The sequence below is a fragment of the Pongo pygmaeus genome, chromosome 8 (genome assembly GCF_028885625.2).
Source record: "Pongo pygmaeus isolate AG05252 chromosome 8, NHGRI_mPonPyg2-v2.0_pri, whole genome shotgun sequence".
In the NCBI taxonomy this organism is placed as follows: domain Eukaryota; kingdom Metazoa; phylum Chordata; class Mammalia; order Primates; family Hominidae; genus Pongo; species Pongo pygmaeus.
Genome location: NC_072381.2, coordinates 127,909,782 through 127,925,793, shown reverse-complemented (window position 1 = coordinate 127,925,793; position 16,012 = coordinate 127,909,782). Strand labels below are relative to the sequence as shown.

The 16,012-nt window shown below is 50.7% G+C and overlaps 1 protein-coding gene across 1 annotated transcript in view; it reads right to left on the bottom strand.

Annotated features, from left to right (window-relative positions):
* The window catches only part of HTRA1 (HtrA serine peptidase 1), a 54,186-nt gene that overhangs the window by 3,682 nt on the left and 34,492 nt on the right, over positions 1 to 16,012 (bottom strand). The window contains exons 4-7 of the mRNA XM_054436221.2: positions 4,377 to 4,571; positions 3,861 to 3,893; positions 2,438 to 2,552; positions 1,057 to 1,114 (exon numbers count right to left, since the gene is read on the bottom strand). Of these exons, the coding sequence (XP_054292196.1) occupies positions 1,057 to 1,114; positions 2,438 to 2,552; positions 3,861 to 3,893; positions 4,377 to 4,571 (401 nt within the window). The remainder of the gene's footprint in view (positions 1 to 1,056; positions 1,115 to 2,437; positions 2,553 to 3,860; positions 3,894 to 4,376; positions 4,572 to 16,012) is intronic.

Below are 16,012 nucleotides of genomic sequence, written 5' to 3'. Positions count from 1 at the left end.
CATGTGATACATAGTGGCTGGCATCACTGTGGCTGGTGACCCCTGCCACCACTCCCTGATCCGAGCCTGGCCACACACCAGAAGCACCTGCGCTGTCATCCCCATCCTGAAGAGGAGGAAACTGAGGCACTCAGGGGTCATATCATTCCCAAGGTCACAAGGCAGGAAGTATCAGAGCAGGGACAGGAACCCAGGAAGCTGGGCGCCAAGGGCCTACCATCTTTCCCTACACCTCCTAGTCCAAAGGCAAACAACTGAGGGGACATTTTAACCTTGACGAGAGGCTCCATCTTCTGGAGTGCTGAGAAAGGGACCACTATTCACAACGTGTATCAAAATATATTAATACTTTTACAGTGAGTGAATCAGTAATTCATCATAGTAATGAACACATTCATCTATCTGTAACTATATTCTAGTCTTTACCTACTTTACCTCTGACAGTTTTAGCCATGCCAGGTAAATCTACTACCAGGACTCATGAGATTACACCAGAATTTTTGATCCAGGTTAGAACACCAGGATGCCATGAGCGTGCCAACCACAGGCCACAATTCCGCCAGCTCGGGGAAAACAAGCACATCAGTCATTCACTTCCCTGCACTGGGCCTGCCCTGGCATTCCTGGATCCACAGCCCACGAGCTGCAGAGCAACGAAAGCAGAGTGCCTAGAGCTGCGGGAGGGGCTTGGGGCCCTCCTGGAATGTGGATTTCGATAGAATGTGGGATAAGGAAGACGTGAGCCAGAGTGAATCAACAGCCCCACCACACACACACTGTTCAGGCCTGCCTTCAAAGAGGAGGGCAGAACCTTCTACACCGGAGGGCCTGCTGCCAATGAAGAAAACCAGCTCAGAATGCAAAAACACAGGCTAAAACCAAACAAAGGGGCCAAGGCTAATGACCTGTCCTCTTTCCCGATGCTACTTCATTATAAGCAGAAACTGAGATGTCTTAAGGCAGCATAAGGTTTCTCTTTCAGGGGTGCCCGTGAGCACCTTCTGAAGTTCAGGTTTATTAAAATTTAAGACACAGACACGCATCCTGTTTACCCACCTGGACGTGAGTGACATCATTCGGATACCAATATACTTCTTCTTGGTAATGGCTTTTCCTGGTGAGACAACAAAGGGACAGCAGAAGGTCAGCCCCAGTTGGTGGGTGTGCTGGGGACACCAGGGGCCGGGGGCCCAATCCCCCAGGTTGCAGGAAGGGCCACAGAAGGGTACACTGAGGTTGCGGCTCAAATCCTGGTCTGGACCCCTCCCCTCTGGGGGACCCTGGGAAAGTCCCATTGTTTCAATTAATGGTCAGGTACCTGGGCATGACCCTTAATTCCTCATGGCTGCATCCTGACAGCTGGCCCTTCCCCAAGCTTGCTCTACCCCCCATATATATCTGGAATGTGACTCCTCTGTCCCACCTCCACTGCCACCACCCTTGTCTGAGCCCCCAGCATGTCTCATCCAGATGACTGGGAGAGCCCCTTAACCGGTCCCCAACTTCCAGCAACTGCTTCAGCAGACTCCCCGCAGCCATCAGAGTGTCCTTTCAGTGACATCAATCAGATCATGAACTTCCCTGTTCTTAAATGTCGTTAGGATGCAACCCAGGCCCCTCACCATGGCCTGCTGTGAGCCTGCTCGCCCTGCCTTGGCCAGCTTTCCACCCTGGGGAACTCCATGCTGTCACTGTGCTCCGGCCCTCAGGCCACTTCAGGGGCCTTGTGCTCACTCATGCTGAGTCCTCTGTCTTTCCTTCTGGAGTGTTCCCCCGACATCCCTGCCTGCTGGTTCCTCCTCACTCAGACCTCAGCTTGGAAGGCATTTCCTGGCCACACCATCTCCACCAGCTGCCCCTCCAGTCGCTCCCTTGCCAGCCACCCTGATCCATTTTCTTGGGAGCACTAATAGTATCTTATGTGTTTGATTATTTACTGTCAGCCTTCCCATCCCCCAACAGAACATAAAAGTCACACCGGCAAAGGCCCCAGTTGAGCCCCAGGCCCCAGTTGAGCTGTCCACTGCCAAGCTCCCTGCTTGACTTAGTGCAGATGGGGCAATAAACGTTTGTAGAATGATCTCCCTGAACCTGTTTTCTCATCAGCAAAATGGGACTAGTAATTCCAACTGATAGGGCAAAAGAATTAAGTGACATACATAAATAAAACGAAATGATGTACAGAAGTCACCTAGGATCATGCCTGGTACATATTAGACTGACTCAAGTGACATTGCCATGATCAGAGGAGAAAAAAGGCGAAATGTCTGTGACCTTCTATGAGGGATTTAGTAATGTGCATTCCTGTTCACTTCTGGATGGGAGACGGCTTGGCTAGTCCTAGGGGCTGCCGCTTTTCCCTTCCCCAAGTCCCAAAGGGCAGCTGAGCTTCAGGCCCAATCTCTGGAGTCCCCAGGGCTGTGTGGGCCTTGCCTACCTTTGGCCTGTCGGTCATGGGACTCCGTGAGGAACTTTTTAATCTTATCAGATGGGATTGCAAAGGAGATTCCAGCTGTCACTTTCAAAGTGTTAATTCCAATCACTTCACCGTCCTGAAAAGCAAGAAGGACACGGCTTACAGAATCGTGAAGCTTTACCGGCAGGTACACACCCAAAGAGAATATGCATGAAAGAAGTCCCTGAGCTATTTCAGAGATTGAAGTGGGGAGATGCAAGGAGAGGATCCCCATGGCAGCAGGGAGAGAGGCATCAGGACACCCAGGCAGCGTGAGCCATGCGCAGCTGTGGAAGAATCGCACACACTCCAGGTCGGCACTGGGTGCTCACCTCACGGTAAGCACAGATAGTTTCAAAATGCACAAGTATTTGCTCCTGTTTCACAAGGAATATGTTTCCAAAGGCTCAAAGTCCTTTAGGTGGCTGCCCACACCTTCCTGCTTCTCCCATGTCTAATGATCTTAAGATGACTCTGCTGACTTCAGGGGGAAACAACCCTAGAGCTTAGGGCTGTCATGCTTCATTACCAGCAAAGCCATCTCCACTCCATCCCCATGGTGCTGTGCGGGGAGGCAGAGGACAGAGCTAGGAGCACAGCTGCCCCTCTGCTGGGAAGGGAAAGCTGCCAAGCGGGGATACATCACTCTATGCACACTACCCATGAGTGCTGAGATGTCAGTACCTGATGCCAAGACACCATCTAGGAGGTGCCATCACACTGGGCCTTGCTAAAGACGGCCCCTATAAATGGCCCCGGAGCTGCCCGCTATAAACGGCCCCAGAGCTGCCCTCTATAAATGGCCCTGGAGCTCCCCTCTGTAAATGGCCCCAGAGCTCCCCTCTATAAATGGCCCTGGAGCTGCCCTCTAGCTCTGATGGTCTGTGTTCTAAGGCTTCACTTTTTCTGCTCAAGTATTTAAGGGTAGACTTAAGTGATATCTTTGTGGGTGGGTAACTCCTCCTCATTCCAGCCAGGCCTTAAGGGAGGATTCCTGGCCAAGAGAAAATGTGTATGAGCCCAGTCAGCTCCTTCAGCAGCCCAGGAGATTTAATTTGGAGGAGGCGCTTTCGGTGACTGGCCAGCACTTTTGGTGACCTTCACCTTACTCCTGCATTGGCCCTGAATTTCACGGCGTTTACCTGTAACTCTGAGACACAAGTGTGTTCTCTGGCATAACATTTCCAACTCTCACCTCCAGCCTGCCTTACTCTTTCCAGAAAAGATCCGTAGGGTCATTTGCAAGCATGCAGTACATTTACAGAGCCATTTTAAAGGAATTTGATAACACGCTTTGGCAAGCTTATGTTTGAAAAGAACCCCTGCCTCAAAAACAAACAAACAAAAAAACAGCGTGTACATAGATTAGAAACAAACGACATAACATAGGTTTAAAAGACCTTACCAGGTTTACTAACGGGCCTCCCGAGTTTCCATACTGCAATTAAACAGAAATGAAAAGGTTACAAATTGTGTCATAACATGGTCCAATCTATGTCCCTGCCTGGCCGTTTCCTGAGCACGGTGCCTAGAGTGGGGGGCATGATTCTTCTCTGAGATTCATTCCCATTAAACTAATATTTTTCCGGAAAAAAATGACCTTAACAATTTTCAGAAAGTTTTAGAGGTGGCGTAAACAGGGAGATTTTCTCTCTGAAGCCCAGAAGCCAACTGCAATCACCCTAAAGCACCCAACACAACTTCTTCCTCCTGGGAGGAGGCTGGCTGTCCACCTGCTCCAGTGTCACTGTCCCTGCCGTGTGACCCCTGCCCCGCTGCTGGCACTAGAATCCACATGGCTTGGTCTAGTTCCATCCCTTCACACAGACTACAAGAAAGTCAGGGGCTGAGACCTATGCTGACTCCTGTCTCCTGGTAAAACCCTGCCCCAATCCCCACCCGCAGAGGGACAGAGGCTCACGTTGATGATGGCGTCGGTCTGGATGTAGTCCATGTCTGAGTTCCGGAGCCCCAGCTCTTTGCCACCTCGCTGGGTGGTGCTCACGATCCCAGTGGTGACTGTGTTTTGAAGGGAAAACGGGCTTCCGATGGCGACCACGAACTCTCCCGGCCGCAGCTCTGAGGAGCGGCCAAGCAGCAGGACAGGCAGCTTGCCCTGAAACCACAATGGCTGGCGTTGCTGAGTTGGTTTAATTTAACCAAATGGGTAAAGGCACAGATACCATGGAAAACCAAGCAGGGACAGTGACAGGCCATTTGGAAACACCAGGCCCGGTGGGGAACTGAGCTCACGACTAACATCCCTTTGCTGCGGGCAGGACTGGATTTCCCTCCCACCCGTAATTCACACATTGCAAGCTGTGCGGGAGTCATTGAACACGGAAGCCACACACACACCAAGGAAACCGTGGGGAGGTAACTGGAGGCCAAGTCGGGGTCTCATCACATCTTGAAGCTATCAGCACAGACTCACTCTGAAACCTTGAGGCCAAGAGACAGAGGAAGACAACATGAATTTAGGGTTTGGGGTGAGACTGCCTGGGGCAGCCCTAGAGAACCAAGCCCCAGGGAAGGATCCCAAGCTACAGGCGGTGAAACCTGCCCCGACTCATCATGTACACATCCGTCCTGAGGCCTGGAATATTTGGGGTGCTCTGCGGGCAGGAATTGCACTGACTCGGGTGCTCGCCTATGCTGAGTACAGGCCCACGCTGGTCAGGAGGATGGAGCATGGGGACAGCAAGGCCTCCAGGACCCAAGACAGCAAAACCCAATAGGTGGGCTGTCTCTCCTCTCCTGAAACGGCCCTCCGTCAGCCACTGTGCTCCCTGGTCTGGCGGGCTAATTGGCCAACTCCAGAAGCCCTGATCTCCAGTGTCCCACAAAGGCCAGGCAAAGCCAGGAGTCCCAAACAACTCTGCACAACAAAATGGAACGGAAGCCAGCTCCAGGTTCACCCAGGCCAAGGAGCTGGGGGGAACCACATAAGGGCCTCCCTAGCTCTATCAGGGAAGGCATTGGGGCCCCTTCCCTCTCTGCTTTCCTCGGAGCTGAGCAGACCTCCCGAGTTCCTTTAGCCTTTATTCACTTAGAACGAGCAGCTGCCCTGAATAACATGGACCAGGCCCAGAAAGCAGAGAGCCACCCCAGCCCTCGTGGGAACTGCAACTCCAGAGCCTCACATTTGTCTATCTCAACAAAGAAAGAGCCAGGGGACCAGTGGGGTGGGGCAGGTGGAACCCCGGGGTTACTTGAGTCATCTCCTCCACCAGGGATGGAGCAGACACTAGCTGATGAGGTGGGGTGACCACCATGCCCATTCAACAGATGAGGAAACTGAGGCTCCAAGAGTCTGGGTGACTTGAGACAGAGCAGGGATTGAAATCTGGAACTGGGACCGGAAAAACAGACTCTCTCGTCCACTACACAGTGCCACGCCACGCCACAAATATCCCCCAACACACACCAAATAAGGAAGGTGCTGGGTGAGAAAGCTCACGGAGGGAGAAAGGGATATGAAGACAGAGTCCAAGACCTAAAACTGACTATATGAGACTGAGGAGGAGGAAGGTCCCTCAGATCACAAATACCAAGAGGACCAGGAGAGCACTGTCCATGGTCAAGAGCACACACCTGGGGCCAGGCTGCGTGATTTAGATCAGGGCCTGAGCTTATGACCACTCAGGTCCTCAGTTCTCTCATCTGGAAAATGGGACTAACGTACAGCTACCTCAATGGTCCACTGTGAGAATGAAGCAACCTAAGATCTGAACAGCTCTTTGAATACCCTCTGGCTCCTGTAAGCATCATCTAGGTGTTGGTTTTGCTGTGAGCATCTGGGCCTGTGCAAATCCAACAGCGGGAACCACCAACCACCTTTCCACAGCCAGCCCGTGTCACCCAGCCACGGTAAAGGTCTGCCCTGAGAGTGGGTGACCCTTTCCCTGTGGGGCTGCCTGAGGTTGCAGCGTGCAGGGCAGCTGCAGGGAGGTGCAGGCCTGCAGCATCCCTACTCAGCCCCACGCTCACTTCCCACACTCCTCAAGCTCATCAGCAACCAGCAGCACACCAGCGAGCTCAGCGCAGCGTGTTTACTCTGGGCCTGGGCCAGTAGCCCCTGCCAGGCATGACTTCAGCACTCATGGCGTGCAGGCGGGGCAGGAGGCAGGGCTGGGATGTGCACTAGGCCACGCCGGGGGAGGTCCACCAGGGACACTGCCATCCCTTCAGGCCCTGGACTGGCTGGAAGACCAGGCCTTTGAGGCCTTCGGGGCTGGGCTTGGGACAGGTAAAGGGACGGGGTGTCACAGGTTGCTGAAGCGGGGTGACCTGGCTGCCCAAGGAGACAGACAGGAGGCAGGAGCTCAAACTCAACTCAGGAAGGGGGCCCAGCAGGCGTCTGCTTCACCACACATTGAAAACCCATCAGAAAGTTATGAGGCAGGGCTTGCTGTGGGGATCCTAATTCACATCTCACTCATCCCCTATCCTTACCACCCCTTGGCGCCTCCTAGAAAGGGAGGCAGGCCCAGGCTCTATGTCTCAGGAGACCTCAGAAAGCAGAGAGACTGAAAGGCAACTCTCCTTCCAGCTCTTCTTTTCCACTGTCTGAGCTCAGGCCTAGAGGATGCAGCAAGGAGACAAACACTTTTGGAGAAGCTGTGAGGCTGGGGCGGGGGAGCCCCTGGGCAGGGATGGAGTCTGCAGGCTGCTTGCCCATAGGCGCTACTCCCCATGCTCCCGGGGAGGGCCAGGCCTCCAGGGGATGCTGCCTGCTGCCGAAAATGGGGCCCAGAGCACCCCGTGGGCAAGCCTGGCTCAGTCACACTTGGGTGACCACATGGGCTGCAACAAGATGGACACCCATGATGTGAACCCAGGCAGTCTCCCCAGGAACCAGTCCTCACCTGAACACAGACGAGGAAATGTGGCTACGTAAGTGGCCATTTAGGCAAAGGCTGCACCAGTGGGCACCACCAGTGATCATCTCGTTTATGTTTTTATCCACTCAGACGTTTCCTAGCTCACGAAGGGCAACCCTAAGACAGAAAAAGGCAAGCAGATACATGCGGCAGAGTCCGGAGGGGTCTCACGTTGTAAACCCTGGATTTCTGTGAAAGGAATGAACCTTTGCCTGGCAGGTGACAAAGTACTCTCATGGCACCCTTAGGAGTTGAGCTATATATTTCCCCCATTTTAAAGATGTGGAAACTGAGGCTCAGAGATAGGGGCACTTCTCACAGCTGATGGGCAGCCTGGCTAAACAAGAGAACAGGTTTCCCAGCTGTCAGACCCACATGCCCAGTACATGTTCACCCAGAATTCCGATCACAGGCAGAAATCTTTGCAAGGGAATGATGTGTTGCAGAGATGTTGACCAGGCCAGATTTATGGCTCTCCATGAGGTCAAACCGCCTTTTGGGGGTCACTGCCCCAGCTCCCCAGAGGACCCACTGGCTGCAGGAGCATCAGGCCCCTCAGCTCATTCCAAAGCCAGATGGGGCCTGTTCTCAGCCATGAGCCTCACCTCGAGTCTGTCTGCTCAGCAGCTATACCTCTGCTGGCCAAATTCCTACTCAGTAATTGAGCATTTAATTCCATAGCTGTCTAGACATCAGCTCCACGGGGGAATGTGGAAGAGATGCAGAGCACAGATATGGCTGGAAGTGCACAGCCGCAGGCGCTGTGAAGCCCCGCGGAGCCCACACACTCTGAGTCCAAGGCCTCTGCACTGCTGTCCCCAGGCTGGTTCCCACGCCACCCACAGCAAAGCACCTCTGAGTCTCCCTTTAAAGCAGCACCAGCCACAGGCCGTCTTGAAGGTGGCAGCTCCTCTCCTTGGCCACTTCACCATCTCCCCGGAGCCCCACAGTGAGCCTAGAAGTAAACGCGGCAAACATCTGGCCCCCACTGACAGATGAAAAGGCCAAGGGGAAGAGGAGAAAAAAGAGGGCACGCGAGTCCCACTCCTCATGCCAGATCCTCACACTGCTGGGGGGAAAAGAAAATGCAAGTGAAGTGTGGGCATGACAGCAGTGACGGGGCAGAAACAATCCACAGCTGCTCTCACAGAGCCCAGGCGGAGACCTCAGGTCCCCCTAAAAGAGCTTGTAGCTCAAGTTTGGCGCAAGACCTTTGGGGACCACAGTCTTTCTGCAGTGAGCCCAGCACAGGCCAGTTCTCACAATCTCAGGAGCAGGGAGCCTGGGAGGCCAGAAGAAGAGAAGGGGCATCTAGAAGAAAAACGCCCACTGGCCGCCAGCCTGCAGGGACTCACAATGCTAAATTGTGTCCTCTTAACAGAGCCAGAAGTCTCTCAACAGAGGGACTTTAGGAAGACACGAATCCTCTAATGTCCTAGACAGCCACCCAGGTAGATGTAGAAACAGCTCCACTGAGGGTGTCAGAGTCCTGGCCATGGGCTCCAGGTCTCCCCACCGTATCTATGTAAATTACAGAGTCCTAGCCATAGGCAGGATGCTGACCAGGTAGTGGGAGCAATGCTACACCTTGGAAGAGGCTGGTCCACAGCATGATTAAAGATGGCTCTTAGCATTCATGCAGATTACAACCAACAGACAAACAACAAGCAGGCCTGGCAGCATCATTTCACAAAGCACTGCCTCCGTGAAAGAGAACTCTCTCAACGACCATTCAGTGAGTGTCTCCTACATGCTTGGTGCAGGGAACATACGATTAAGAAAATCCGCCCTCGCCCTCTCGGCTTTTGTCTCATGGGCAGAGACACAAACAAGCCACCAGGACACAGAGCAGTAAGAAGACACGAAGTCCACCTCCCTCACCATGGGCAGCTCAGCCCAGAGTCTTCCATAAGGGCCAAACACAGACCAGCACTAAAAATAGTTTGTGTGTATCAGTTAGGGTGTTTTCAACTGCAAGTGACAAAAAAAAAAAAAAAAAACTCTAAATGCAGTATGTAGAGTAGACATCTGTCCAAAAAAAAAAACTCCAAATGCAGTATGTAGAGTAGACATCTGTCCAAGGGCTGGGTGGTGCCAGGGTGATAACTCGAAGGCTCACAGACAGCATCAAGAACAAGGCTCCTTCCTTCCCTCCAACCAATCAACCTCAGCCTGTTCTCACAGCCACAAGATGGCCACCACCATTCCAGACATCACATCAAGATGTAACTGTGTCCATGACTGTGCTGTGGAAGCACCTCTTCAGAAGAGCAAAGTCCCAAAAGCGCCCTGGCACCCTCCTCCTCGTAGGTCATCAGCAGTATCCAATCAAGCAGCGACCTCAGCACCCGCTGGAGGAGGGAACGTGGCCCCCCTGACTGCACTGGACCCTACGGATTTGCCTGAGTCAGGAATGCAGTGGGGTCAGGGGTGGAATTAAACAAACCCAGGGCTCTGCCAGCAGGGACGGAAGTTGGAGGGTGGGCAACCATGAGTGTCATCCAAAGCCTGGGGAATATGGTTCATTTTAAGAGAAGATCCTGATACCAGCATTTAACAATGTTTAGAAAAGACTCTATAAGTCCACACTCCTTCATGCATGTTTTTGTTTGTTTGCTTGCTTGCTTGTTTGTTTGGCGGGGTGGAGCAGGAGATGTCTGCTAATCTGCTTAAGAGGAAAGCAATGGTCACAGCAGTTCCATGGTGGTGACAGGCAGGTTCAGGTGATGGGAGCAGAGTCTGGGCAAGGCAGGGAAACCACTCCTAGGGCGCGTGTCCATCATCTTCCCAGAGCTTCTCCCGCTCTGCCAGGTATGCAGCCTTCACGACCCACCACCCTGTGGACGGGTAGGATGGCTTCACAGCCGTTCTGCTGATGAGGGGACTGCAGGTCCCACAGCAGGTGGGGGTGGTACCGGGACTGGGACCCTCCCTGACCCCAACCTCCACTCCAGGTGTTCTTCTCACCAGCCCACTCCCCATCTCCCAGATGCTCAGGGCACACAGAGGCCAGCGGGGAAACAGCTGCCCTTGTGCCCAGGATCACTCCACAGGGACAGGGGACCAGGGTGGGTATAACACAGAGCAGGGCAAAGGGGAAGTTTAGGAAGAACCCAAGCAGGGGCCCACCACGGGAAGGGAGGGGAGGTCTGTGCACGCAGCCTCGGCTTTGGGGGCACTACGTGTGGTGTGAGTTCCATAACTGAACCACAGATGAACCATAACTGCTGGAACTCCCCCAGGGCAGAAAAGTTGGGCCTGTGCTGAATGAGGCCCCCAGGCTGACAGCGCGCCTCGGGCTCATTCTCCAAGATCAACCAAGGTGGGGCAAAAGTGAAAACTTAGGCAAAACACCTATGTGTATATGCGTACATGCACACACACGCACACACATTACCCCCTCAGGCTCCATGTATGCTGGGAGAACACTGTCCCAGACAGCAGGACATCTGGCCTGGGTCTTGGTCCTATATGAACTCAGTCTACGACCTTGGACCACTCGATTAGCTTCTCTGGGTTGCGGTTTTACCACCTCTAAAATTAGGGAGTTGAGCCCAGTGATCTCCAATGGTCATCTCAGCTCTGACAATTAGCTATTCTTTACGGAAAACCTGGTTGCTTTCCAAAAAATCCATTAGCAGACAATAGTTAAATGGGTAAGATCCAAAGAGGCAACAGGGTCCCTAATAAATCCCTTTTTCCATACAACTCCCCAGTGGGGTCAGATGATCCCCACAAACTTATACCACTGCAAGAGGAGGGGGGATTCCTAGAATTCTCCAGATGCTGGCTTGGCCAGTAATCTTTCATAGATGACTGTGAAAAGCAATAACCCATCGGTATTTCAGCTTCCTTCCATTCAGGGTTCTGCCTAGTAGCACTTGAGTGCTCATTCAATCTCATTCCCTGAAGCTTGCAGACAAGAAAAATTTAAAAAACCAATAACACCAAAACCAAAGAAAAAGTTGGCAACTCTTTTTCAACCTAATAAGCCAAGTCAATTACTTCTTTCTCTCCTTTGAAAATTACTAAGTGCTTCTGAGTTACAAAAATATTTTTGTTGCTGAATCTGCAGAATCCACTGCATCGTTTCCTGAGGCTGGGACTTCCAGGCTGGTCCTGTGTTGGTTCCAGTTTGCTTCAAAGGCTAACATTGCAGCAATTGGCTGGGACTCAAGTGAGTGATTCAATGTGCCTTCTGGAAACAGTTATGCTAACCTTTCATTTTCTTTAAAAAATATGCAATGGACAAAATAGCACATCCTCCATACCCAGTAAGAAACAGTGCCATAGAACTTGCACGCCTCCTAAGGAAAATCAAACCAGGCCACAGAAGGGTTGTTTAGGGGGGAGGTCAGCACCCAAAGACTTGCTTGAGGGAGTGAGCCAAGCTGGGTAAGGAGGGAAGTGAGCACATGGGCAGGGTAGGAACTGTGAAAAAGGGCGGGTCAGTGGACTGTGGACTCAGATGAACCAAAGATTTGCTGACTTGGGCTACTAGGGGGCAGGACCAGCTACAAAATTAGCAAAATTTTGCACTGGCAGGACCAGTGCAAAATGCAAATGCAGGCTCCTTGTTCATAAAGCATACAGAAAGCACTGTTAAAGGTACTAAAATAGAAAGCTTTTTCCTTTCTTCCACATGCTGTCTCTCTCGACCTATCACAATGTTTTTGATTTGCTTGTTATTACTGTGGTTATTTATGGGACAGTGAGTGCACACACCGGAGGTCCTCATGACTTGACATTGCGCCCACCAGCCCCTGGACCTCGGATTGTGCCCTGGCTGGGGGTGGGGAAGTCGAGCCAAGCATCTTCGCTAGGGGCCCACTCCTTGAACACATAGATAATGGATGACCCCAAGGACACAGCCGCTTCTGTGTCGGGTACATTAGATACCTGGATCAGGGTAGGAGTGGGTTGGCCCTGCCCAGTAGCCCACAGAACAACCACGGCATCATCAGCCTGAGCCCTGTACCACCAAGATGTTATGCGGTGCCCAAGCTGGAACCTAGAACTGCCCTGTGCCTACACCCCTTCCAGGGATGGAGGGTAGCAATGACCCCTGCATAGAGACAGGGAAGGGAATGTCAGGTGGGGCTGGAGGTCTCAGGGGACCAGGGAGTGGGAAGGCAGTAGGAGGAATCCAGCCTGAGCTAAAGCCCCAAGTTCCCTGAGCATGCTCCATTAGCTCATAGGGCTTTATTCACAAAAATACAAATTCAAAGATAAAATTAAAACAGCGAGCTCAGGGCACAGGGCCTGTGAGTACACGGGTCACATGCCCATGCAGCTGGCTCTTCCAGCTTCTCCAGACGGGGAGGCAGTGGACCAGGAATTCTCCAGATGCTGGCTTGGCCAGTAATCTTTCACAGAGATTGTGAAAAGCAATGACCCGTTGATATTTCAGCTTCCATTCAGGGTTCTGAAGAGCTTCAGAACCCTTCCTTTCAGGATTCCATTCAACTTCCGTTCAGGGTTCTCAACAGCTTCAGAACCCTTCCGTTCAGGGTTCCATTCAACTTCCATTCAGGGTTCTCAACAGCTTCAGAACCCTTCCGTTCAGGGTTCCATTCAACTTCCGTTCAGGGTTCTCAACAGCTTCAGAACCCTTCCGTTCAGGGTTCCATTCAACTTCCGTTCAGGGTTCTCAACAGCTTCAGAACCCTTCCGTTCAGGGTTCCATTCAACTTCCGTTCAGGGTTCTCAACAGTTTCAGAACCCTTCCATTCAGGGTTCCATTCAGCTTCCGTTCAGGGTTCAGAACGGACGAGGATGGGAGGTGGTGGACCAGGAGTGAGAAGCTTGGGATTCAGATTAGAGAAGGTGAAGGTTATCAGTGATCACAAAGTCAAGGGTGGTTGCAGTGAGCAGAAGAAGAGCCAGGGCAGGAAGGATCTGCCAGATGGGCACTGAGATCACCGACATAAACAGACTGAGAAGAACGGTGTGACCAAGTCGCCATCATGTTTCTCCAACTGACATGTGATTACTACTGTCTAGGGAGGGGAGTAGGGAAGGTAGGATGGATGGGAGGGCAGCAGGGTAGAAGGGGTTCAGGTGGGAGAGATCAGATAAATGGGGAGATGAAGGGAGAAAAAAGGAAAAAGAGAAGGAGAAAGAGAACAGAGGACAGTGTGCAAAAACAGAGAGAGAGAGAGCACACAAATGAAAAAAATGAAAAGACTTTCCTCCTCGGTGTTTATGAACACCACCAAAATATTTAGTCTCCTTTACACTATATCAGATGTTTGCCATTTCCAATATTGCCTTACTCTTCGGTGTTTAAACCACAAAATGTCAATAGTGCTACATGGGGGCCCAACAGCTAATGACTGTATATATTCGTGGCATCCAGAGGAGGAATAATATTGTCTTGGTCAAGTCTAACTTGTGTCTCCTCCACGTATCAGCCCCTTTGATCCGTCCCCTTTCATCCACCAACTTCAGAGTGGCTGATGCTGCTACAACAGCATGTGGCCATGGCAGATGCTCCATAAATATTTACAAAATCAATGAATAAGTAAATAAATGAAAGAATGAACCAGCTAGGTCTTAAAACATCCATTAGGATCTTAAAATTAGGTAATAACTGGGGTTAGCCAAGGCCTGACATTTGGGTCTGGGTAACTGACTGGGTAACTGATGCAGCCTGCTTTTCAGCTGTCTATAGGCTATAAAGCTCAGGACTCAGGGAGGCAAAGGGAACAGCTTGTATCTCCCAGCTGTCACGGTGGACAGGGGCTCAGTCCTACTCTGTTTGGTGGGCTCAGCGTCCAGCACACAGCAGCCTCTCAGCATCTGCTGAACTGCACTGAAGGCACTCTGGCTCCTCATTACCCATAACCACATAGAGCTTCTTTGAGCCCCATATGCAGGGAAGTTGCCCAGGAGGTAGCATTCTTTTCAGATTTATTTTAAAATGTTTAAAACATGTATAACCTCTTCTATATAAGAATAATTTGATATGCTCAATGACAAAGAGCCTTTTATAATAAGTTAATTAAATATATATTTATGACATAAAATGGGAACACAGGGAAGGCCAGTGGTTTCTGTGAGCTGCCTGGTAGATAAAGCAAAGAGGGAAATACCATGAGTCACATGTTCCCATTATCAGACTCTGGTGCTTTGTTTAACCAAAGGAACTGTTAATTCGCATGTTTATTAGGATAATTGGTCCTCAATTAACCAGAAAGTCTTATTTCTCTCTTGCCACAGAAAGAGATCTGGATGGCTTTAGGAAACCAGCTACGGAACTGCATCAACGCTGCTATGATTGAGAGGTGATCGTATCATTGTGAATCTTTGTGCTTTCAGACTCTTGGGAGACTGACTACTTAAGACATTGGAGCTTTCCAGAGTATGTGTAGGAACCCCAAAGAACCAGAACCAACAAGAAATGAGACAACACACAGAGAAACTAGCTAACCAGAAACTTGTTCTGGAGGGTTCTAATAAACTCATGAGGAAATGACAGTTTGCAATTAGTCCAAGATCCAGATTCTGCAGGCTGAGCAGAAGTGGGAAATTAAGCAACTCCACCTGCAACTCTTGTCACCCAACTTGTTTCCCTGGCTGGCTCTCACCGTCCTTTCCATCTCAGCTTAGATGTCACCCCCTCAGATAAGATTCCCTGCCTACACTATCTACTGTCTTTGCAGCCCGATACCTTCTACCCCTTCACCTGTTTGCTTCATGCACTGTACTTATCGCCATATTTACTTTACTTCACCCATTTCCCACACTAGATCTTAAGCCCCATGGCTTTGCCCACTGTTGCTGCATCCTCAGCACCTAATAAGTATTTGGCCAAGACAGATGTTCAACACACATTTATAAAATCAGGGAATTAACAAGGAAGCACTAAAAGAATGAACAAACTAGACCTCGAAAGATCCATTAGGATCTCAAAATTGGATAATTGCCAAATAGCTTGGAATTCTGACAAACTCCTTTCTACCAATGTCAGAGAAATGGACAAAAATAAGGCCTCCCTCTGCTTATTGCAGCAAGACCAAATCTTCATCTCTGCAAAAAAAAAGCACAAACTCTGGCAAAAGAAAGGGCAAACAAAATCAGCTTCTCTTCCTGCTCCCCTCGGCCACCTAGTGCTTCTCTTCACTTGGTTCTTATGAGCATTCCTGCCTCCAGCCACTTTCAGCTCCTCTAGGACAAGGTGTTAATTGCCTACCACTGGGGCTGGCAATTTTTTTCCTGTAAAGGGCCAGGAAGCAAATATTTTTGGCTTCACAGGCCATGTGGTCTTCATCCCAACTATTTAACTCTGCTGATGCAGAGTGAAAGCAGCCATACACTCTACCTAAATAAGTGAGCATGACCATGTCCCAATAAAACTTTATTTACAACAACAGATAGAGGGCCAGCTTTGGACTACTGGCTGTAGTTGGCCAACCCTGGACTCTAACACTCTGTCACCCACTTGATAAACTGTCAAATGGAAGCAATTTGTATTCCCCCCTCAATGAAGAGGACAGGAGACATTCCTAAACAAATCCAGTCCCAACAACTTGGGAACTGCTTTGTCAGAACCATAAATAATAGTCTTAATCCAATTCCCTGAAAAGAGAGTGCCAGAGTGAAAAAAGGCATTACCATATTAAGAGAAAAATATAGCCAAAGAATTTCCTTGACAATCAACTAAGTTCTTGAA